A 26,114-nucleotide genomic window follows, 5' to 3' on the forward strand; every position below is an offset into this window, starting at 1 on the left:
CCCATGGCCATGTCTATATTCCACATAGGGATAAGATCATTGTGGCTTGGGGGAATTGCAGAGAGATGAATTCCAACTTAAAATAAGAAAAAAGTTCATATCCTAAGCTGTTCTTAAATGGAATATGCTTCCTTGGTAAGTAGGAAATGTCTCATCACTAATTTTCTAGAACCAGTCTCCCAGAAGGAAACTAGAATATCATCCAGTCTGATTTTTTCTCTTCACAGAAGAAAAAACAGAAATGAAGTGACACACAGCGAGTTAGCAATAAAGTGAAAGCAAAAACCCAAATCTGGTGGGATGGTGCAGAAGGAAGAACAGTGGATTTGAAATTGGAGAACTTGCATTCAAATTCTGGTTTTGCCATTTACCACTGTGTGACCTTAGGTAAGTCACAACTTCTCTGGACCCCAGGCCCTTATCAGGGATTAGACTAGATCCCTGCCACATCCTGACTACTCTGGTGATTATCAATGGGAGAAAGTTGGTTTAAATGAATGCTTAGTTCCCTTCCCATACTAAGATTCTGTGATTGCATAATGCCCCTGAACTCAAAGCTAAACGTACCAGATCACTACAGCACTACCATATGATACTCTTGAAAATATCTTTCTGATATGACATTAACTTCAAACTAGACTTTCCTCCTGGGGGCTATTGTTAAGACAGGTATAGAGGTAACACTGTAAACAGAACCCGATAAAGGAAACACAGAATCAAAGAACTTCAAAGCTGAAAGGGTCCCCCAGGAAGGCTGCCTCCTTCACCAACTGGTATTCAAATAGGTTTCTCCTCTACAATATCTTCCAACCTTGTGTTTGAAAACTTCTAGTGAGAAAGCATCCAGCAAGCGGCGGCTTGTTTTACTTTGAGAAAACTCCAAAAGTCACAAAGTTTTCTTTTATTTCCAACTGGAATCTGTCTTCCTGAAACTCCCAGGTGTTGCCCTCATTCTGCCCTTCCAAGTCAAAAAGAACAGATCTAATCTGTGTTCTACATGGAAACCTTCAAAGACTTGCAGTCATAACGTATCTCCTCTATGTTCAGATCAACTGGTCATTAATGGCAGGTTTTCTAATCTTTCCACCATATTTATCTTACTCTGAACATACTCTTGGTTATTTATGTCCTATGTTCTAATGGAGAGGCCATTGGACTTGAATCAAGTGGACCTCAGTTCAAATTCTACCTCAAACTCTTACTAGTTGAGTGACCCTGGGCAAGTCATTGAACTTCTCAGTGACTTATTTTCTTTGCTTGCAAATGAGGGAGCTGAATTCATGGTTCTTAAAATCCCTTCCATTGTATAAAATTGAGGAAGAGTACAGAGCAACTGTCATCTCCTACATTCTAGATGCTGTTTTTAGGGGAGTGGGTGATTTGATTGATATAGGAATGGCTCAGTGAGAAAACACTCTTTAGCATGGCAGATCATTCAGTACCTTCTCTGAGTCATAATCCTGCAGATTATGAGAAGTTGTTACTTGCTCAGGTTCACACAACCAGATTATGACAAAAGCACAACTTTCTACACACAGTTATAGACTTCCAACAAAATACAGTTAATATTCTATCCATCCCACTATGTCATACTGTGACTCATCTTGACCTCCCAGCTGACTAAAGGACCTCAGTGCATTCATACAAAAGTCAGAGGATTTGAAGCTGTAAGGAACCCTATGAATTCATCCAGTCCAATTTCATTTTTATAGAATTGGAAAGTGAAAGGAATCTGAAGGGGGCAGAAATATGGGCTTTTGTTAACTTTTTGGGTGAGTTTGGCTTCCCTGATCTTGAGTTGAGAGATCTGAATATGTAGGGATAATGAATCTTTTTTTTAGGTTTTTGCAAGGCAAATGGGGTTAAGTGGCTTGCTCAAGGCCACACAGCTAGGTAATTATTAAGTGTCTGAGACCGGATTTGAGCCCAGGTACTCCTGACTCCAGGGCCGGTGCTTTATCCACTGCACCACCTAGCCGCCCCGCCAGCTTTTGTTAACTTGTCCAACCCTCTTGAACACTCATACCTAAAGCCTCAGTCAGGAGCATATTCTAAATGCGTGGGCCTTATGGAATAGATTTTTCCCCTATAGTGTACGAAAGAACAATCTATGAACCGATGAGAATAAATTTGGGGGTTTTTAAGTTGGAAAAATTTTCACAGTTGTCAATAGGGAAAGTTAACAGATTTTTCTCTTCCCCACACAGAATGTACAAATATTGACATTTTCAGTGAGGAAGACACTTCCCCTCTGTGGGACTTAGTGTTCTCATTTGTAAAATGAGTCCGTCAGCCTAGATGACTTAGTCTCTTCCAGTGCTAACAATCCATGCTTTGTAATTCTTGTCCTTTCTAGATCTTCAAGAAACTTCCCAGAAAACTGCCCCTATTCATCACCATATGGACCTACACCAAAAACTGTATCAACCTTGACATGCAAATATTTCAAGATACAAATGATTTATTATTTATTATTGGGGTTACAGAGAACATGATGTAATAAATGAAGTCGTTGAATTTTCTAGGAGTCCAGACAAGACAACTGGGGTGGGGAGGAGAGAAGTGATATGCTCAAATAAATCTCTCACCTTTCCTGAGCATCTTCTAGGGCAGACGTAGCAAACAGGATGAGTGCTATTCAAACAGATTTAAATGGATTTGGGAAAAATTCAAAAAAGTACAACAGAATCTACATAATGTCAATATATGGTTTTAAAAGGCAATATGAGACTATACTGATCCTTATGGCTTAGCTAGTCTTGTTTCTAGTTATCCTTTCCACATCGCAGGGGTTAGGGGCATGGTGCCCCCAACAGATTGGAAAATTTGTGTAAAATGTTTTGGCCATCTCTTCATACCATAAAAGCAGTATGAATTATTATAGTATTAAAGGATAAAATGTGTTAATTTTATACAATATTATGCATGTATTTTATGCATTTCTGAGTTTCTTTTTCATTTCTGAGTTTCTAAACATTTTCTGTATGATTGTTTGCTGACTTTGTCATCTGTGGCTTCCACAAAACTCCCCTAAAACTTCCATGAGAGATCAAAACTGCCTTGGGAAAAGAAGAGTTGTAGAGGGGATAACTTTGACTCAAAGAGAAGAAGAAATGAGGATGAACCTGCATGCCAGAAAAGACTGAGATGATTAGGAAGAGGGATAGTTAACTCCACATCAAGTAGAGAGGTAAGAGTATTGGATTTGATATGAAAGAATCCAAGTTCAAATCCATGAGTCACTTACCTTTGGGACCTATTCCCTCATCCATAAAATAAAGGGGTTAAATGGATTAGATGAGCCTAGGCTCTATAAATCTTTGGGCTCTATAAATTTCTGTAGTCCTCACATCATTAAGCCTGGCCATAGGAGAGTGAATGACCACAGCAGATAGAATACTGTCTTCAGTACTTTAAGGATTTTTGATTTGGCCAATGTACAGGTTATTTATTCTACAGTGGAAGACTGCAATCCCTCTGGGATGTAGTGGAAGACCTCTGAGAGCTGTTGGGGCTGAAACACTAACCATTATATTGTCAACTGGCCAACGAGTCTCTTCAAATTTAGGCAGGCAGTCCTCAGGCATATCTGCTCCCTACCCAAAAAACAATTCTTGTTAGGATCTACTGGAACTTATATTGCATTTACCTTTGAAAACCCAACATTGTTTCCACTTGACATAACAAGGAACTGGGTGAAGGATTTTAGTGGAAGGCCTAGCTTATAGTCAAAATTTTAGAAACGCTAAATTGAACTGACATCACTACTTTCATCCTGTATCTGGCAAAGAGGGTCATTGCATGCTGAAATCTTTCTCTACCTGTAGCTTCCACTTGCCCACTATCTTTTTGCAGTGTGTGATGTTAATGGAGTCTGCTTCAGTTCTTTAACCACCAATATGTCAGAACAAATAGCTGTTACCATCCTGTATCTAGTGGTGACTTCTGCACTGATCCCAGATAAGCCATGGGCATCCTTTTTATTTTTCACAGAAAGGAAAAAGACTCAAAATGAGTCACCATAGGATGACTCTATACCTTTGATACCTAGCTTTTCTCCAAATTCTGAGTTCAGTTTGATGTGTCCAAGCTGAGGGACTTCTCATAGAGTCACAGTATGAAATGGAATGAATTTAGGATACTACCTAATTCAACCCTAATCTGTAGTAGTAATCTCCTCTCTAATTTCCATTATCATAGGATCATAGATTTAGAGCTAGATTTTAAAGGTATACAGTCCAACCCCTCATTTTACAAATAATGAAATCAAAGGCCAGAAAGGTAGATAAGGGCTGAAGCTTCTAACTCCAAATACCCTATACAATTCCTGTAGTATCCACCTGAAGGTCTCCAGCAATAGTAAACCCAAATTTAGCCCTTCACTTTGGGATAACTCTATTTAAAAGTTTTTCCTTATATAAAACCAAAATTGTCTACCTCTAGATTCTACTCAAGGATCCTATTCCCCAACTCTGGGATCAAACAGAATGATGATAATGATGATGATGATGATGATGACAATGATGACGACGATGATATTGATATTTATCCTTCGTTCTTGAAGAAGACCAGGATGTGGAGAAGTGATGCCATGACAAGAAAATGACTTGGATATGAGTGAGGAGGTGCTGTGCTAACTTCACCAGCCTTATTTTCTCCTCCAGAGTCATCTGGGTCTAGTGACCAGATATGAATGAGGATGACTAGAAATGGCCCTGGATACAAGGCATTCAGGGTTAGGTGACTTGCCCAAAGTCACACGGCTAGTAAATGTTAAGTCTTAGATCAGATTTGAACTCCAATCCTCCTAACTCCAAACTGATGCTCTATCCAACTGCTATACCAAACATAATAAATTTAAGTGTATGTATGTACACTTAAATGTATGTATATATGTGCACATAAATATATCTCCATGTAATGACCCTTCAGATATTTGAAATTAGCAGACATGTTCCACTTATTTCTTCTCTTCTGTTGGTCAAGTATCTCCAGTTCCTTCAAATATCATTATATTGTATGGTTGCATGTATCACCACTACACGTCTTCTTCTGGACATGCTCCAACTTATAAACATCCTTCCCAAAATATAGCCCCAGAAGTAAAGGCAATACTCAAGATGAGGTCTGAAAGTGGTAGCCTATTCTGTCAAGGAGGGTCTGGGGCAAGGAGAGATCACTGGTTCTTGCTTAACAACTGGTATACCATGACTATGTAAACCTATTTCTATGTTCCCTATTCCCTAAAGAACTGAGGGATCTTGTTGATTAGTCAGGAACCCAGGAACCAAAAGGTATGATCTGGCATTTGAGATGCAATGTGAAGGATCTCTTCTGAGACCCTTCCCTTTCTTTCTCAAAGCAGATCTCAGAAAAAAATCATCTGGTCTGATGAAGGAAATCTCATATCAACTTCAACCCTTCAAAGAGTTGGGAAACTGTGTCACATTACCAGAACCCCCAATCCACTAATATCCCTCATTCCCTTTAGGGTTCCAAACAGACTTGGGAGTCCTAACCCTCAACACACAGCTATTTCTCTTCATCCTCTTCTTGGGATAAAGGCTTTTGGACCATTCACACTCAGTTATGATCTTAAATCCTATAAGACAAATATCAAATTAAAAAAAAGTTAAGGATATACCTTCAAAGAAGTTAATAGCTAATAATGGCTAGCATTTATAGAACGCTTTAGGGTTTTTGCAAAGTATTTTACAAATAATATCCCCCTTGATCCCCCCAACAATCTTGGAAGTTAAGAGCTATTATTATCCTCATTTTACAGATGAGGAAACTGAGGCAAATAAGAGATTAAGTGAATTTCCCAGGGTCACACATATAGTAAATGTCTGAGGCTAGGTATAGACCCAAGTCATCCTGATCCCAAATCCAAGGCTCTATCCCTGAGTCAAAAGATCCCATATACATCAAAAGTTCAGTGGTATTATGGTAGCAACACAGCAAGTAGGTGATCAATGCTTTAGAAAATGGATAAACAAATCATGGTTTGTGAATATGATGTATTTTTGGTCTTAAAAAAAGGATTCAGGGGCAGCTAGGTGGCACAGTGGATACAGCACCAGCCCTGGAGTCAGGAGTACCTGAGTTCAAATCTGGCCTTGGACACTTAATAATTACCCAGCTGTGTGGGCTTGGGCAAGTCACTTAACCCCATTGCCTTGCAAAGACCTAAAAAATAAAGGATTCAGAGAAAGATGAGATGTATGAGAACAAATAAGAATGAAGAAATCAAAACCAAAACAATGCAAAACAGTTACTACCACAAAGCAAATGAAAGGTAAAGGTAAATGTAAATAAACACTGTTTGAGGCCAGTTCATGAAAATTTTCCCCCCCTCTTGAAAGAAGTAGGAGGGGAAATAGCTAGATAATGCAGTGGATAGAGCACTGACCCTGGAGTTGGGAGGACCTGAGTTCAAATTCAGCCTCAGATACTTAATAATGACTTAGTTGTGTGACCTTGAACAAGTCACTTAGCCCCAGTGTCTTGCAAAAAAACAAAAAAGAAAGACATAGGAGATCAAGATTGAAGTCACCATAAATGAAATTGTGGCTATCTTGGAAGTACATACTTACTTTTCTTTGAGTTTCTAGGTGGAACAGTAGGTTGAATGCCAGACCTGGAATCAGGAAGATTCCTCTTCCTCAGTTCAAATCTGGCCTCAGACACTCACTAGCTGTGTGACCCTGGGTAAGTTACTTCACCTTGTTTGCCTCAGTTTTCTCATCTATAAATGAACTGGAAAAGAAAAATGGCAAAGCACTTCAGTATCTTTATCAAGAAAACCCCTAATGAGGTTACAAAGATTGGACACAACTGAACAACAATATTTTTCTTTGTGTCAAGGTAAGATTCGATGGTTGGGTTTGGAGGATCCAAAGCAGAAAAGTAAGAAATGTCTATGGTATAAAAAACCAAAAAATATCAATACTACTTTTTTTAAGGTAAATTTCACCACCATGGTCAAAAGCATTTATTTTAAGTACCCAATGAATACAGTACTGATCTGGGTGTCCCAAAAAAAAAAAGCAAGTCACCTGGTCCTGTTCCTTGCCCTTCAAGAGCTTACAATCTAAGATACTCATGATAGGTGTGTTGGATACACTGACATAAATACTGATTAAGGAACACTGAAAGACAATTGCAAACTCTCAAGGACTCCAGGTATAAATTCTGTGTTGGAGACCTGTCTGTCTTGAGAAAAGGCTAGTTATGAGGTGGTTGCAGGAAGAACTGCAAATTAAAAGAGAGTGGTCCTCTGTAGCCTTCTTCTGAATGGTCCATGAGACACAAGCTACTGGACTACGGCTGTGTCTCTCTAAGGGAGTGGAAAGGGAGAGGAGTTGGCTGTTCTACCACTTGGAAGCTTGGGGCTTCCATCTTCTTGCCACAACCCTGAGTGCAACACGGCAGACAGGGAAATCTATTTGGAAGAATATGCTCAGCTTGACCCATTCTTGACTGTGGGAGTCCAAGGTATGTTGCGTCACTTAGGCTCTGCCAATGGGGGCCTTTGCTCTGTGGGTTGCACTGTGGCTTGTGGGGTGACTTGGCCCTTCCCCTCAAATTGCCCCAGGGTTGTGAGGCCTCACATTTCACTACCCTTCAACACCGATCTACAGACAGGCTCCATTTCAACAAACCAGTTTAACCATTTTTTCCATTGCCTGTCAGCCTCTTCAGTCCCAGCCTTTCTACTTTTGTAACTTATTGCTGTATAACATTATGGGTCACACTTTTAAAGAAAGATCTATGGGCAAGCACAGATAAACCTAAAATGGTATACTTATGTCTCTTATATGTCCCCAAAGGGTGTATGGAACCATTCTAACAAACAGAAATATGAGAGTTCTCTCTTTAGAGCACTGAGATGGAAATCCTCTCAGTTTCTTCATGGCCACCTGAGCAATAAATCACTTGTTGAGCCCCCAGATTCCTAGTGTAGGAGTGGAAAAGGAAGCAAATAAAGGGGAATCTGAAAATTATATCGATAGTGCACTCAGGAAGCTCAAGGTAGAAATTACTGCGTCCCTGAAAAAAATCTTCAAGCTCTGGAAATTTGGATAGAAGCTGAAGACTCAACTTTAACAATGTTCCTACTTAATAACATCAGCAGGATCAGTCACATAATTGAAACAATAGAAAAGTGTGATTCAATTTTAAGATTTCACAAGATCCCAAGGCACTGCTCATACTCTGTTTTCAGAGGATTAAAATAGCTCCATGTTGAATTTTTTTTCCCTTCAGGAAATTTTTTTCTCTTCAGGAGTGACACACCCATAGTTTCTCCAGCCTCTTAAACCTACTCATATTTCTTGGTTCTTAATATGAAGGTCACAGTCCCTTGGCTTGGTAACAAAGAATGTAATAGGTTAAACTGCCAGATAAAGTTCAAGCTCAGACTGAATGGAGGGTGCGATAAAGCCTCCTTAAAATACTTTATCCAGTGGTCACTGCCTGCTTGACCAAATTCTAGAGGTGATATTTAGCCAAAGGATGGAAGACAACTGAATATGTAGCCAAATTCTGGCTCTGTTAGCTGAAGAGGAACGACAACAGAAAGCTAGCAAGGCGGTATCAGAAATCTGATCATGAGCAAAGAATAAGAGTAACCACATCTTGCAAAAATCAACTATGGACAATTTTTGTTTACTTCAAGGCTCTGTCTGAAAGCTTCTACCAACACCAGGTGAGCAGGCCTTATTTCTTCAGGAGAAAAAGGTAGGAATCTAAATACAACAAATAAGAAGCTTAAGCAAAATAAAAGATGGCACTGAGGGCTTTACTTCCCACAAGTACAGAGGGCAAAGGAAATTATGTAGTAACCTGCAAAATATGGTTTATTTCAATCAGAAACAAGCACAAGCTATGTATGTATGTACAAAGTGCAGGTTGGTCTCCTTATTACGCAAGATAAGAGAGTTGGTGGAATGCCACTGTATTCTCCTTGTTACCAGAGGAAATAAAAATCTTCCTTGAGTGCAACAAGTCTTTTAAAGAAAAAGAAGGAAGACTAATATGTAAGGAAATAGGAATGTGCTGTAAAAGGAAGGGAAAGACAACCAATGAACATTTGGCACTCATCAACATGGATGAAACTCTTATAATTAAGAGTAAGCTTCAATTCTCTAAAGGGGAAACAGCTCTTTCTGCTCCCCAAAATGAAAACGTGACTCTAGAGCTGCCAGTAGTGGCTATAGGAAGAGATCTACAGTGATGACTGCTAAGACTTCTGAGTACCAACAAAGAAATTTGTTGATCTCATGTTAACAGAGGGACCCATTGCTTCTTCAGGGTTATATACCCCCAAGGATGCCATGAAGAAGTTCCCCAAACTTGTTTAGACTAGGGGACTACTACCTCACAAAGAACTGAGGAAACATTAACAGGAGTTGGAAATCATAGGGATGAAATTAAAGCTCTTAGGGTTGCTCCATGCTGAGTAACCATTGATAATTGAAGACCAAAAGAAACAAAAGGGATTTTAGGAGTGAAAAATTGGTTAAGATATAATCCAAGATTAGGATTTGATTTTCTCTACCTGTTTCTAAGAAAGGAATAATGGGGGGTCTTGGAGAGAGACAGTGCAGCAAATAAGAGCTGGTAAAAATACATTTGCTTAGTGTCTTGCAAAGCTCTTTTTTTAAAGACTCTCTGGGAATAACACAATACGCCCATATTTTTAGCAAAGTATTAACAGAACCTCATACTAAATCTGTGGACAAGCTGATGACAGAATGACTGGATTTGAAACAGTTTAATTAATAACTGTTGTTATTAATGGGACAATGTCAATTTGGAGCATGTGAGATTTCTTGGTCCTGGTTTAATGTTTTTTGTGAAAGACTTGGATGATGGCCTACTTATCAAATGCTGTCAAAGTCACAGTCTTTAAGAAAGACAGGAGGGGCAGTTAATATGCTGGATGATGAAATCAAGCTATAAAAGTCTCAACAGGCTAGCACAATGGGCTAAATTTACGTCAAGCTAGTAGATCCATCCTTGAGGTCACATAAATGACTGAAAGGGCACAGAAATGTTTAGATTCCCCTACCAGTTAATTAAAAAAAGAATTGGACTTGACAGAACCAGTATCCTTAAAGGCTCACTTCTAGGGAATCTCTCACACTTTGGGTGAAACCAGATAGTTCTGTTAAGGAGCTTACTATCATGGAAAAACATAAAGTGCTTGCCATGAAGATCATGAACATGATCTAAATGGAAAGGGGATTCTCTAGAGATGGCAAACTATGGAAGCCCCTATTTGAAGAGATTATTATTCTGTCTGAATCAAACTATGAAATATCTCAGGACCTCTTCAATAAGATTCATGATCAGCTTATCAATCTAGGAAAAACAACCCACATGGGAAAAATTAAACAGACAAAAAATGTCTATTGCTCCAACAAAGATAGAGCTGAATGGCAAGTTCATTCATACTTATGTGAAACACATATTGCAGGAGGGCAGTGAGGGGCCTAGAATTAAACAATTCTAGCTGTTAAACAGTGGGACAAAGTGTAGTTGAAAATTTTTGTAATGCTTTCAATGATTCTATGCTGTTCGCTGCAGCAAAGATCCATTTTTTAAAGTCTCCTAGTAATGAAATATTAATATAACTCTTGAAAGACTGCAGTCTGTTAGTCAAAGTCACAGTTAAAGCTAAAGGAAAAAATGAGACAAGCGGTGGGGATGAACAAGCTGCAGCATGCTACCAAGGATGATCCATATTCAAGTGTCATAAAAGATGATGGGGTATCATCCTTGATAATACCATATGTATGGTGGGGAGAGGATGTATGTAAGTCAGGCATGTAGTTACAGGAAAGAACACATAAAAAATAAAAAGACCCAGAGGAAGAAGACATCCAACATGCTGGATATATACATCCTCTATGGAGAATCTATGAAAGAATATCATCAAGAATCACACAGAATGAAGTGTGGATGGGTTCCAACTTGCAGCCCACTGAAAATAAGAAATAAATGTAAGTTTCAATGTGGGTTTAATAAAATCAATTGCACATATATAAGAAAAGCATAGATAGAAGAAAGCATATGAAAAAGATAGATTTTGGTTGGCTAGAAGCAGAATTAGTCAAAAGGGAGACATGGCAGTCAAAATTTAATGCAATTCTAGGTTGCACTGGGAAGCATCATGGGCAGAATGAGAAGTCATAATCTTGCTGTATTCTGCCCTCTGAAATACTGTGCAAAATTCCCTATTTTAGAAACAACAAGCTAGGGCTTGCCTTGTGAAAGAGGACTAGGTAGATGACTGGGATCAGGGATTATTCCATACAAAGGTGGTCTGGAGGCATCAAGACTATTTACCCTGAAAAAGAGAAGACTTAGTTGAGTATAAAAGCCAACTTTATACATTTTATGGAATCACAGGAAATAAATTAACTTGTTCTCCTCTTAGTCTTAGAATTTAAGATTAGGAGTAACAGAAGTAACAGAAAGGCAGATTTTGGCTTGACCCGAGGAAAAACTTGCTAATGATCAGAGCGGTCTCAAAGAGGAACTGCCTACCTTGGGAGATGGATTAGTCTCTGTTTCAGGTGTCTGAGTGGAGGGTAGCTACTTTTTAGGAAGTTTTCAGGAGTAGCCTTCCTCTTTGAATGATTTCAGTCCATCCTAACTTTGAAACGGTGAAGGAATCAAGTCTTTGTTTCATCATCTATAAGAAATTGTTTCTTGCAAAAGAAATAGATACCTTTTAAAGTGTTAATCAGAACCCAGAAGAAAAGCATTCTTAAGTCTTAAGGAATTTATTCCTGTTGAGTAGAGGGAGACAAAAATGCATAGAATCAGTGACTCAGGGTTACACACACATAATTATTGGTGTTAAGGAACAAACCTCCCTGCAGATTGAGAATATTGGCTCTTCTGGAGTCCTTTTATCACTTAACCCTTTGGATGATTTAAATTCCACCCAACCTCAGTCCTCTTGCAAGTGCCTTTGGTATGCTGAATAGTTTATAGGCCTCAGAAAATGAGATCAGCAAACTATGATCAACTTGGGTCCACCAAGGACCAGTGTGAGTTAAGCTTTAGAAAAAGCTTCTAAAAGTCTTCCAGGCTACACCTTGTCTTTTCAGCCCACCCTGCTTCCTCTTGTCATAAAAAGGACACAGCTAGCCTAGTGATGCCTGGATATCCAAACCAATAATACCCTTTCCCAGCTTTAGCCAAATTCTGATTTGCTTTCAAGTAAGTCCCTTTGAGATACACACTGAAATTTTAAAGGCTATGGGCCTGGACTAGGAATAATTTAGCTAATTCACATCTGCTTCCTGTCTCTTTTGAGTATCAAGCAGCAAATATTCATTAATCAAACCACTATGTGTCACACACTGGCTACCAGCATCCAATCCCTCCTGCCTGTCCTCTCTGTGCATTATTAAAGTCATCTTCTCTCCTATGAGGAGCAGGCAGTCAGGATAGACTGGTTCTGGGACTTCTATTTGGGGGAGCAGAAGTTATTCACTAAAGGGTTTACGGAGAGGGATGAAGAGAAATGGATCAACTAATGGGTAATTCTTAAGTTAAATGAGTGTTTTGATGGGATAAAAGATGTGCTTTCTGCCGAAAGCTCTTCTCACACTTAGTGCACTGGAATGGTTTTTCACCTGTGTGCGTCCTCTGATGTGTTATGAAGTGTGAACGCTGGTTAAAGCTCTTGCCACAGTCGGGACATTTATAAGGTCTCTCCCCCAAGTGGATTCTCTGATGGGTAATAAAATGTGAACTCTGATTGAAACTCTTGCCACATTCCCCACATTTATAGGGTCTTTCACCGGTGTGGATCCGTTGGTGCTTAATCAGGGCAGAACTGTCAGTGAAGCCTTTCCCACAATCGTCACACTTATAAGGTCGTTCCCCAGTGTGTGTTCTCTGGTGCGTGACAAGGTGAGAACTCTGACTGAAACTTTTATCACATTCGGGACAGCTAAAGGGTCTCTCGCCTGAGTGAGTGCTCATGTGCGCTACAAAATGGGAACTGTCTCGGAAGCCTTTCCCACACTCAGGACATTTATAAGGTCGTTCTCCTGTGTGGGTTCTTTGGTGCTTAACCAAATCTGAGCTCTGGCTAAACCTCTCCCCACAGTCATTACATGTATAAGGTTTCTCTCCTGTATGGATCCTTTGATGGGTAATGAAATTTGAACTCCGACTAAAGCTTTTCTGACACTCTAGACATTTATAGGGTTTCTCTCCTGTGTGGGTTCTTTGGTGCATGATAAGGTGTGGCTTCCGACTGAAGGTCTTCCCACAATCTGGGCACTGGTAGGGTCTCTCGCCTGTGTGGGTCCTCTGATGCTTGATGAGAGTTGAGCTGTCACCAAAGCTTTTTTCGCACCCGTTACATTTGTAGGGTTTCTCTCCAGTGTGTGTTCGACGGTGGGTGACAAGGTCAGAGCTCTGTTTGAAGGCTTTCCCACATACAAGACACTTATATGGCCTCTCTCCAGTATGGGTTCTCAGGTGTCTCATAAGATAAGAAGTCTGGTTAAAGCTTTTTCCACATTCAGCACACACATTGGGTTTTTCACCTACATATCTACCTAGGAGCTTACTTAAATGTCTCTCCTTTGAAAGGAGTTCCCTTTGTCCCTCCCCTGTGAAAGGTCTTTCTAATACATATTCCCTTTCCCATTTTCTTTCCCAATCAGCATTCTGAGAAAAATCTTTTGGGGGCCTTCCCGAAGATGGCCCAAAAAGTTCTGCTGCCTCAGAAACTTCCTGGTTCAGTTTTTCCACCTGGTGCTCAAAGTCTGAAAAAGTGAAAAGAGATAATAGATAATCATCTATTTCCTTTTCCACTAAGGAAGTTAAAACTGCTGTATCTATGACATGTATATCTTTGCAGAAAATTCCAATAAAATTCACTTTAAATCTATAGAACATGATCCACTGAAAACACTGATTTAAGATGGCCAGGTTTTTGGGGTGATGGTGGCCAGGAAAAAAATCAACTAAAAATGTAATTTGGGATATAAGTTTAGTCCCTTTAATAACACAGGGTGTCCCAAGTCTTAGTGAAATGTTAAGCTTTAATTACCTCCAAAAGAAGAAATGCTACAAACTTATAAAAACACATCATTTAATTATTTAAATTTCTATTATAATTATCTGGTTCTGAAATTTTGAATCATATTTTAAAGTTTAATTTTAACAAAAGAGGGAACCCTTTCATCATGTATTATGTATGAGACAGTTACTGGTGACATTTTCTTAGACCAGTGATTGGTGTAGAAGAGTTTATTCTTGGCCACCTAAGTCACTGGATCCATCTCCAATAGATTTTTTCTTTTGTCTAAAACCTCATTCTTAGGGGCAGCTAGGAGGCGCAATGGATAGAGCACCAGCCCTAGAGTCAGGAGAACTTAAGTTCAAATGTGGTCTCAGACATTTAATAATTACCTAACTATGTGGCCTTGGGCAAGCCACTTAACCCCATTGCCTTGCAAAAAAAAAAACCCCAAAAAACTCACTCTTTGGATGATCTTAAGCCTAGCACTACTAATGCAATCCTTTCAGTCACTGAGCAACAGTTGATAAGTTTATACAAAGTTTGAATACTGGCATGTCATTTACAGCAAAAACAGTGATTATTTTGAATTTCAGTAAGATATTATACACTTTAAGATTTTAAATAATTTCAGTAAGATAAAATACAGTTTAAGATTTCTTTTTCTTTAATTTTTTTTTAGATTTTTTTTTTGCAAGGCAATGGGGTTAAGTGGCTTGCCCAAGTCCACACAGCAATTATTAAGTGTCTGAGGCCAGATTTGAATGTCAGAGAACTTGCTTTTTTTTTTTAACTGGAGATATAGGTCAGACTCATTCTCTTTTTTTGTTTTGCAAGGGTTAAGCGGCTTGCCCAAGGCCACACAGCTAGGTAATTATTAAGTGTTGGAGGCTGGATTTGAACTCAGGTACACTTGACTCCAGGACTGGTGCTCTATCCACTGTGCCACCTAGCTGCCACTCTGAGGCCAAATTTGAACTCAGGTACTCCTGACTCCAGGGCTAGTGCTCTATCTACTGTGCCACCTAGTTGTCCCTGCAATTTAAGATTTCAAATAATCTTTCAAAATTTTTTTCTAAGTTTGTAGCATTTATATTTCTTAAGTTATAAAATTTAAAACTACACTAAAACTTTAAGGATATCCATAGATGTCCAGTCTGGGCAATATCAATCAGACTTCAGTTATTATAATATGGACTAAAAGGGAGAAGGCTTGGCCTCCAATTCCATTAGTATGAAAACCTCCTGGGCGAGAAAGTTCTCTATACAATGGCATGTTACAGTGCCAGGACTCCTGAGAGTTAATTGTCAGGCTCACATAGATACCATGTGTCAGTGGAGAGGCTGGATCCCAGGCCTTGTTGGCTTCAAATTTAGCATTTCTATTTTCTACTGTCTTTCACAGACTGAAAAACAATGTTAAATACTGAATGGTCTATTAAAAAACCACTCTGCTCATTTAAATAACAAATCTACTACTACTACAAAAATTTAAGTTGGTGGCAATCCAGCCAAGATGGTGGGGTGAAGTTTTCTAAGTCCTTCCTGTGAACACTGTCTCCGTCTTGGGCTTCTGCTCATTCCTCACCTGTGTGAGCTTCTCTCAGGACCTCCCCTTCTTCCAGGCTCTGGAGACCTAGGACCCACGGTTCTTCTTTCTGCTCAAGGTGGGAGATCACAGTGGGTCTGGAAATCCTGTTCATGAAAATGGACATGAATTATTGGTTTTATGATGTTTATTGGTTCCATGCCCCAAACTCAGGTCCTGTTTGTCTCTGTCAGATAAACTAAATTCCTAGAATTCCTAGAGAATGGTAGTGTTTGTGACTTCCAATCCAAAGGACAAGCTCCACTATTCCTTCTTCTTAAAGAACAGAACTTAGGTATGAGAAAAATTCTAGCACTAAGGTCCTATTTGTGTCCATGGAAGTGATAACATGATTGTCAACCCTAGGAAAGACTTTGGCTTGGACACTGATTATTATATTTGATAGCTGGGTTTTCTCTACAAGGAGAAGAATTATGGAAAAATTGAAGGACAACTCACTGAAAATCTGAGAACCAAGGACCAGTATCCCTAAAGTCCTTAGGAAAATTGAATCTAAAGGGAAAAAAAGAAATCCATACCCATTGAGAGTCCATTCTTCTATGCCTGCTGGATGGCAACCCTGGAGAGGATTCTCTGGAGAGGGTCCAGACAACCCACTCCTCCCGGATGTCCCCAGCCACATCATCCAGTGTCATCAATCCCTAAAACAAGAGATTTTAACTTAGTATCTGCTTCTTCCTGGAAACTGACTCAGCCACAGACTATTAAGAGTTTCAGTGGACCTTGAGAGAACACCTTGTCTAAATCTCTCATTTTGAAGACGAGAAAACTGAGGAGAATCAACTTGTTCAAAATTCCACAGTAAACAAGTGAAGAAGATGGGTCTAGAACCCAGGTTTTCTACTGCCAATTCTAGCACATTTTTCAGTTTGTATAGTTGGAGTGGCACAGTGGATGGAACCTGGCATCAAAATCCTGAATTCAAGTCCAGCCTCAGACAATTGCTAGCTGTGTGACCCTAGGCAAGTCACTTAAACTGTCTGCTTCAGTTTCCTCCTCTATAAATGAGGGGCAATAATAGTACCTATTTCACAGGGGGGTAATATTTGTAAGCTGCTTAGCACAGTAGGTGTTACATAAATGTTAACTATCACTAATATTAATGTCACTAATATTTAAAATTAATCATTTACTAATATTTTAATCAATAGTTTTATTCATATTTAAACATTCTTGTTAAAAATATTATTATTTTCCAACATATTCTATAAGTTGTTTTCTGACAATCAGTGCTACTCATGCCATGGATCTGATGGTAATAGCATCAGCTACCTTTCAGGGTAGAGATTTATTAATAAATTGATAAATTCTCAAATATTTATTCTGTTAAAGATAGGACTTGAAGTTTCCTAGTCTTAATCAGTAGAAACTTTTCACCATAAATTTTTCCTTGCCCAACTTCCCCATCAGTGCAAAGGGCTCCAATCTTTCTCCTAGTGCAGAATTTGGGCAATTGTTAAGAAGAATTCTGTAAGGAACAAAACATGTTAAGATATTTTAAATCAGGGACTACCTTAACCTTCTTATTTGAATCTTCAGTTTTTAGCATAGTAAAGACTTATATGTTTTTTCACTCATTTGTTCAAGGGGAAAATCTTCACTTCAAGTAAACTTTTTATTCTATCTCACTACATAGGCAACAAGCTATTTTTAACTGTATTATCCACTATTATGTAAGGGTGATTTATATACAAGCTCATTCTAAATGTGACTCTAAAGGGTCATCAATGGTTTAGTATCAATCCCTAGGAACAGATCCAGTGATATTCCAAAGGAATTTCCCCAGAGGACCATTCTATTCTATAGCTTTATGAAATCAGGAATTTGAAGTCATCTTTATACACTGGGGAACTGATCTTTTAAAAAAAAAAAAAAAAAAGGAAGAAAAAAAGAAAATAGTGAAATTCAATGGAGGGAAACTAGAAATTGTGCAATTAGGGTCTTGATAATAAAGGGAACAAGACTAGAAGAGATATAGAAAGCAAATGTTATTTTAGGGAGAATAAAATGCTTTAGGGAATCACGGCTGTCTATCAGTTCACTAGATCATTCAAAGTAACAAATATTTATGGAATTACCTAGAAGACTGAAAGGAGTGTAAAAGATGGTCCCTGCCTTCCAAGGGTTTACATATGAACGTGGTCAATGGAACCACAAGGAGGCAGCATGGTGCAGGACGAGGACCTGGGTGTGAATCCTCTTTCTATTTTCCTGTGTGACCTTGTACTTCCTCTAGACCTCCATTTTAAAAAGGAGGGAGCTGTATTAGCTGGTCTAAAGTCCTTCCTGGCCCTAGATCTCTTATTCTGCTATCCAGTAGATATAATTGTATCTAATCAATCCATAAATTGATACATTGTTTTCTTGCCTAGATGTTTTAGAGCAGTTTTTAACTTGATATTATAAACCCTCTCCCCCCAAAGGATCAGTGGATAGATTTTTTTAAGGAGGCCAGGAACTTGGATTAGGAAAAATAACATCTTTATTTCAGTGCATGTAAATTGTTTCCTTTGTAATTGAATAAATTTTATTTTATGCATTTATAAAATCATTATTCTGAGAAGGTGTTCATAGGTTTCACCTGACTGCCCAAGGAATCCAGGACACAAAACAAGGTGAAGCTCAGAGTCTAGTGTATAAGTCTACTTCAAGGTTTCATACTGTGCTTTTTTTTAGCTCCCATGGACCTCTATGTAGAAGGTTCCAGATCTTCCTGATCGCCTACTTGACATCTCCCCCTAAATATCCCATAGGCATCTTAAAGTCAACATGATCCAAACAGAACTCATTATCTTTCCTTGTAATCCCAACCCTTCCCAATTTACCTATTTTTATCAAGAGTACCACTATTCTTTTTTCAAAATTTTTAATTTTTATTATTAGCTTAATCATTGAACAAAAAATACAGAAAAATAAAAAATACAGAAAATCAGAAATAAAATATTGTACATAAAACAATAACTTTTGTTATAGAAAACAATAACTCGTTCTGTGTAGTTTAAAAAAATGCATATTAAATTTAAGTAGGAACAACATTTTGAATTGTTTCTGGGTACCCTTCTCAATTTTTTCCCCTGTAAACTCAAAAACTCTTTTATAGTTGCTCCTTTTTTTTAAACCACCTTTGTCACATTCACTTTCCTTAAGAGCCCTTTCCTTGCAATCCATCAGTGGGAGTCTATTAAGAGTCTGGCAGGTGCACTGCTATAAGAGCCTCATGGGTAAGGACAGTCAGGTCAACAAGTTAACCCCTAGGCCACATCTGCAGACATACACACACAGTCACACACACACACAGACATACACACACAGTCACACACACACACACACACACACACACACACACACACACAGACACACACACAGCCCTCCTAGTTAACTAGGTTTGGTTGGAACCCAGGGGTCATTTCCAGGGATTTCACTGTCCATTCTCACTCACTATCCTTATCCAATTGGTTGCCAGATCTGCTTCTTCAGCTTCTCCATCACATTCTCATCTTTCTTCTATCTCAAAGAGGCCAGTACATGCTCTCATTACCTCATGGGGACTCTTCCAACATTCTCCCCATTAGATTTCCTGCATTCAGGTCCTTTCCTCTCAATCCATTCTTCACTTAGAACAAGTTATGACACCACAGCACAGGCCTGCCCACATCCCTCCTCCACTCAAGAAGCGTCAGTGCCCATCAGCTTTAGGATAAGACACCAGTTCCTCTGGCATTTGAAGCCCATTGCAATCTGGCTCCATACATCACTCCTCTTCCCTGACCCACTATACATAGGCTCCCCAAAAATGACCTCACTTGCTCTTCCTTATCTATAACCCACTTCCTTCCTCTGCCCAAACAGACTCACTGTGAATTCAAATTGCTTAGCACAACACTCCTTTCCCCCCAACGCTCCCCTCTTCTGAACCTCCCTCAGTATTGGGAGCATCACCTGCCCAGGTAAGGCTCACAAACTCATGTATCCGGTCCGTGAAGGAACTGTGAAGGCAACAAAATGCAGACCAAAGGTTACTATTTTCAATTTTTAAAATTTGTTTTATGTATTGTAGGTTTTTTCCCTTTTTAATTTGATTCTTCTTTCACAACATGATTAATATGGATGTATGTTTAACACAGTTATATATGAATAACCTATATTAGATTGCTTTCTCACAGGAGGAGGGGGGTACAGAAAATAGGGAGAAAAGAGTGACACTTAAAAACTTTACTAAAAAATAATTGTTAAAAACTATCTTTGCAAATAAATGGAAAAATAAATAAAAGCAAACAAAAACAAAAACCCCAAAGAACCCCACATAGCTAGTGTCCCTGTCTCTCTCTCCACTCTTGCAGCCACCACACTGGGACACTCTCAAGCTGTCTCACACCCCTCTCATTCTGTCTGCCTGGTTGGGTATCTCTTACTCTAATCCATTCTCTTTGGGGCTGCCAATGTGATTTTCCTAAAACACAGTTTTGACTGGGTCATTCCCCTGCTCAATAAATTCTGGTGGCTTTTACCTCAGGGATCAAGCATAAAATAGTGTTTGGCAGTCCAAGTCCTTCTCATCTTTCTAGTCTTCTTGGACTTTCCTCCCATCTGTGTCCTTCTTTGGCTACACATAGGCATCCTTGCCATCCCTGGTACTCCACATTGCCTTTTCAACAGCTGTCCCCATCCCTGGAAGGCTCAGGGGCCTTCTTCCAAGTCAATCTCAGCTCCAAGCCCACCTTCAGCCCAGCTCCCCCTCACACTGGGAGTTTCCCACAGGAGATCAGCTTCCTTGCACTCACACAGAACCTGGAAATTAAATAGATATTTGTATGGGGCCTCTTCTATTTAGAATGTCAGAGGGCAGAGAGGTTTTTGCATTTCTTTGTACCTAAAGCCTGGTCAGGTTCACAGCGAGCATATAATGCTGGTGGACAGGCTGTCTCCCCCCTCCCTCAAAGCCTTAGAATAGACTCCCTCCTTTCCTCTACTTCTTAGAACCCTGGGTTCCTTCCAAGACTCAGCCCAAGCACAACAACCTTCAAGAGGCCTTTTTGGACAAGTCATCCTCCCCTCATCATCATACCCAGGCACAGTATTTTGTCGATATCATGCATTTACTTATTTGTGAATATTTGGATTCCCCTGTAGAATTTAGGTTCCTTAAGAACAAGGACAATCTTGGTTTTGTCTCTGCATATCAATCACCCGGCACTCAAAATACTTCCAGACTAAACCTTCTCTTCTCCAACACGTTTCACAGAGGTCCTCCCTGATCATTTTCTCCTTCATCCCTGTTATGGTATACTTTCCTGCTCCTCCCCACTCTAATCTTTGTTCCCAGATTTCAATCCTTGGAACCAGCCTGGCTTTAAAGGTGACTAATGGTTATTCCAAGAAATTCACTTTGATATTGTGAGTTTTTTTTCTCATATAGTCATGTATGTCAGTACATATTTGTGTGTCTCTCCGTGTGGATATACCCACACATAACTTCAGGATTCTCTCTCCAATTTCCAGACCACATGTACATTATAACCAAAGTCTTCTGAAGATAAACTACCACTTGTTCTTTTTTTTTTTGCCACTTGTTCTTTTTGTGGGATGAAATTACTATAAATTACATAAAATAAAAAAGTAGATAAATACAGGCATACCTAACTATATACCTATATATTTATATACATACACACCCATATGTGCATATGTAAATGTTTTAAGACTATTACCTGAAGGGGCTCTTCTGCCTTAAAAGGATGATGATCTCTAACATACAACAGGCCCAGGGAGCAAGGAAACCTGAGTTCAATTGCTGAAAACTCCTTAAATGTGTGAGCTTGGGCAGGTTACTTCACACTTCTAGACCTCAATTACCTCATGTATAAACAGGCCAATGACCCTCCCTGTACCACTCTATACCCCTGTCATGATCTTCCATCCTCTGCTCAGATGTCTCCTAGTAATTTGCCCATATCTCTATTCTCAGAGAAGTCATTTGGATAGCTGTCAGCTCCTGCCCTCTCTAAGATGAAAAGCAGAGTCTTGTCACGTTTACCTCTGTGTCCCTAGTTCCTAGTACAGAATATTGCCCAGAGTAGGTGGTGAACAAATATTGTTGAATTGAACTGATCTCTCCAGAAGCTTCCAGCTATGACATTCTATTCCTAAAGCGTGAATGGGAGTACAGCATGCAAGGTCTTTACCCTTAGACATCCCCTTGTTCTGAGTCCTGAATTAGTTTCAGACTTTTAAATTACAAAGATTGCATATATAGTGTACATGCCTGAAAGGATAAGAGAAACATTAAAGAAACAGAGGTGGTTTTAGAAAATTGGAGGCCACAGCTTTCCGGGAAGCAACAGGATATTAACTATCAAAAGGTGTCCAAATCTGACCTTGTTCTTTCCCCCAAATCTCTTCCCTGAACTTTATTCTTCCTGCTGAAGGTGTCACCAGCCTTCTAGTCTCCCAGGTTCATGTGCATAGCATTATCCTCCTTCTCTCTAAGTGGTCAATCAGGGCTTATCAAATCTTGTCCTTTGTATCTTGACACCCAGGTCCTTTCTTTCCAGCCTCAGTTTTGGTGATTCACCTTTTTCTTAGACTACTGCAGCAAAACTACCTGTCTCAGGACAATTCCAGTGACCTCCTGTTGCTTAGACGACAAACTCTTCTGTGTGATTTTAAAGTCCTTCACAACCTGGCTTCAACATACCTGGCCAACTTCAATGGACATTACTCTCCTTCCCACCACAGACACACAGGACATTCTCTTTCCCCAGTCCCTGACTTCAGAGGCCATCCCCAGTGCTCAGACAGCATTCCTTCCTCACCCCAACCTCAATCCCATTCTTCCTTTAAGATACAACTCAAAGGCAGCTAGGTAGCGCAGTGGATAGAGCACCAGTCCTGGAGTCAGGAGGACCTGAGTTCAAATTAGGCCTCAGACACTTAATAATTACCTAGCTGTGTGACCTTGGGCAAGCCACTTAACCCTATTGTCTTGCCTTCCCCCCCCAAAAAAAACAAAGATACAACTCAAGCTCCATCTCCTTCAACCCACCCCAACCACCAACAACTCATGCTCTTTCTCACCTTCTCTTTAATGACTTAGTATATATTTATGTTTATTCACTTTATAGTTAGAGAGCACAGTGGAGAGAGCACTGGAGTGGAGTCAGAAATCTCTAAGTTCAACTACTGCTTCAATAATAGCATCAATGCATAATCATCATCAGCCTCAGTTTCCTCAACTATAAATGGGAGTAAAAATAGCATCTATTCCCCAGAGTTGTGGGGATCAAGTAAGAGTACATATTTACATACATACCCATCCACACGTACTATACATATATATATATGTATGTATATATAATATACATATATAATATACATATTATATATATATTCTTTTCAAACCTTATAGTGCTATAAGGCTAGTGACTATTTTTATTCATACTGTCTATATTAATATATACATCTGCAAACCTTACAGTGCCATTAGAATGCTGCTATTCTTAATTTTATTTATATAGTCTTTGTTAAACTATGCATCTGCAAATCTAACAGTATCATTAGAATGACTGCTATTATTTTTATTCAGACTGTCCATCTTCATATATGTATCTGCAAACTTTACAGTCCAATTAGAATGCTAGAATTATTTTTACTTATACCCTGTAAATTAAGCTATGTATCTGCAAACCTTACAGCCCCATCAGAATGCTATTATTTTTATTCATACCATCTAGATTAATATATGTGTCAGCAAACCTTAAAGAGCTATTAGAATGCTGCTATTTTTATTTTTTATACTCTATATTAAGATATATATATATATATCTCTGCAAACTTTAAAGCCCCATTAGAATGCTACCATTCTTATCTTTATTTGTACATCTGGATTAATACATGCACCTGCAAACCCTACAACACTAGAAGCCTGCTAGCTGGTATTATTTTTATTCAAACCGCCTAAACTAATATAAGTTTCTGCAAACCTTAAAGCGCTATTAGAATGCTGCTATTTTTATTTTTATAATCTATATGAGGATATGTATCTGCACACTTTACAGCACCATTAGAATGCTACGATTCATATTTTTATTTGTACATGTGGATTAATATATGCACCTGCAAACCCTACAATACTATGACTGCTCGCTGATAGTATTTTTATTCATATTGTCTATACTAATATAAGTATCTGCAAACCTTAAAGCGCTATTACAACACTTTTTATTCAGACCATCTATATTAATAAATGTATTTGCAAACCTTAAAGCGCTGTTGGAATGCTCTTTTCATTTTTATAGTCTATATGAAGACATGTGACTGCACACTTTACAGCACCCTTAGAATGCTCCTATTCTTGTCTTTATTTGTACATCTGGATTAATGTATGCGCCTGCCAACCCTACAACACTAGAAGCCTGCTAGCTGATATCATTTTTATTCACACCTTAAAGCGCTGTTGGAATGCTCTTTTTATTTTCATAGTCTATATGAAGGTATGTGGCCGCCCGTTTTACAGCCCCATCAGAATGCTCCTACTCTTGACTTGCACATGCGGATCGGCGTATGCACCTGCACGCCCTACAGCCCCAGGGCTGCTTCGCACCCTCTCTGCCAGGTGGGTGTCTGCAAACCTTAAAGCGCTCTCACAGGGCAGCTCCCAGTCCCGCCGCGCCCCTGCCCCCAGACCCCTGGGGAGGGGGCTCCTTGCGCACCTGTGCACACGCGGCTAGAGGAAGGAGCCCGGGCCGGACACTTGACCTTGGGGCCGCCCCGCCCCCGCTCCGGGCGCTCGGGCGGGGCTGGGGGCGTCCTCTGCCCTCCCCCCCCCCCCCCCCGGCTCCCCAGTGTTCCGGCCCGAGCCACCAGCCCCCCTCCCCGGCGCTGCCCTCCGCGGGCCTGCCCGCCGCTGTCCACTCACCGCCCCCGGGCCGGCCCGGCCAGAGGAAGGGCTACAGCCGGGGCCGGAGCCCAGGGTCCGGCCGGCCTCCGCCCGGTTTGGGGCGAGCCCGCGGGGACCGGGCAGAGCGGCTGACGTCGAGCGCCCGCCCCCGCCCTCGTGCCATTGGTTCAACGGCTGCGCGTCTTAAGAGCTTCCTTTCTTCATTGGTCCAGGCGGCTGCCAGGGCGGCTCGGGGGCGGGCCCACGACGCGGAGGAGCCAGAAAGTGCGGACCGGGGAGCCCAGGCCGGGCTCCGGGGCCGCGCCGAGGCCGCCCCGCGGGGACGAGCCGCCGCAGCCGGGCCCGGGGCCGCCAGGCGGCGGGCGGGGGCCGGCTCCGCTCCGAGCTCACGCATGCGCAGGCACCCCCCTCCGTTTCCGTTCCTCTCCGGCTCCCACCCCGAGGCCCGAGGCCGCCTCAGCGCCTCTTCCCATCCCCGAGCCCCGTCTCCGGACCCCGGATCCACTCACCACCCCCGGGGCAGGGCCAGGCCCGACCCGGGATGGAGAAGGAAGGGAAATTCCCCGGAGCCGAGGGATGTCCTGGCAGCCCCGCCCCGCTCGGGCCAGGCCACGGTCCGGAGACCGGGAGCCGTACGCAGGTTGCGGTCCGGAACGCCCGCCCCTGCCCTCCGGCCATTGGCCGCCCGGCCTCACCTCGAGAAACTCTCCCTTTCCACTGGCAGGACCGGCTGTCGAGTCAGCTGAGTGACTGAAAAGTGCGTGAAGCACTCTGGGAAATGTAGTTACTAAGCCCGCACGGCGGACGCGGGTCCGACGCGGCTCCTTGCCCGCAAGGCGCTTGCGGTCCAGTGCAAAGGCTGGGGGAGGGGAGAAACCCGGGAGGGCAAAGGCGTTTGGGGAAACTGAGGCACGGAGCGCTAACGGCTCAGATAGTGTCCGGCTAGGGATTTTTGCTGTAAATTCTTAACTTTTAGGTTTAAAATGAAGCGGTAGAAATTTGAGGTTATGCAGGAAAGCTTTATTCTCCAAGATTGACCGTGGCCGGACATGGTGAGAAGAGTCTGACCTGAGCAACATGGGGCATTTGTAGAAAAGACCCAAAGGTCATGGTCTTGGGGGGGGGGGGCACCCGTCAGGTGACGTCACGACCCCCACGAGGTCAGCCCTGACAGTGTGCTGTGTCGGAGACGGGCAGGACCCCGGGACTTGTCCCCTCCCCAAATAGCCTAAGCGCAGAGCTCGGGTGGGTTCCTGACACAGGCATGCGGCTGCTTGCAGCCTCAGGATGGCCTCTGAGTGTTGGCCCAGCGGAGAAAGCCGGGTTGTAGGCACAGGCAGAGGCAGAGCGGTGATGAAGTGCAGAGCCCGAGGAAGGCAGAAGCCAACATTCGGATTTATGAACCCGGACCAGCTTTGGGATCAGAAACATAACTTTCACATCACCCCGAATCCAGTTCAATTTGTACCTCACTTATCGAGGCGTCAGTACTTGGATCTGTACCATTGCAGAATATGTAGCATTCCTTGATGTTTTCCCTTAACTTTAAG

The 26,114-nt window shown here is 41.1% G+C and overlaps 1 protein-coding gene across 4 annotated transcripts; it reads right to left on the bottom strand.

The window, feature by feature from the left end:
- Positions 1–1,986: 1,986 nt before the first annotated feature.
- Positions 1,987–25,179, bottom strand: ZNF774 (zinc finger protein 774). 4 transcript variants are annotated; one of them, XR_012477723.1, is made up of 5 exons: positions 25,074–25,179; positions 16,187–16,309; positions 15,648–15,754; positions 11,557–13,802; positions 1,987–11,356 (listed from the first exon to the last, which is right to left on the bottom strand). XR_012477723.1 is itself a non-coding variant. In XM_074232605.1 (4 exons), the coding sequence occupies exons 2-4, from the start codon at positions 16,291–16,293 to the stop codon at positions 12,568–12,570; spliced, it is 1,449 nt and encodes a 482-aa protein (XP_074088706.1). In that variant the 5' UTR covers positions 16,294–16,309; positions 25,074–25,179; the 3' UTR covers positions 1,987–12,567. The 4 variants fall into 4 exon arrangements, 3 of the variants coding, with proteins under 3 accessions (XP_074088706.1, XP_074088707.1, XP_074088708.1); XM_074232605.1 differs by having other exon boundaries at positions 1,987–13,802; XM_074232606.1 differs by lacking the exon at positions 25,074–25,179 and adding an exon at positions 24,583–24,681 and having other exon boundaries at positions 1,987–13,802.
- Between the last annotated feature and the right edge of the window lie 935 nt (positions 25,180–26,114).

Source organism: Macrotis lagotis, chromosome 4, assembly GCF_037893015.1.
Source record: "Macrotis lagotis isolate mMagLag1 chromosome 4, bilby.v1.9.chrom.fasta, whole genome shotgun sequence".
In the NCBI taxonomy this organism is placed as follows: domain Eukaryota; kingdom Metazoa; phylum Chordata; class Mammalia; order Peramelemorphia; family Peramelidae; genus Macrotis; species Macrotis lagotis.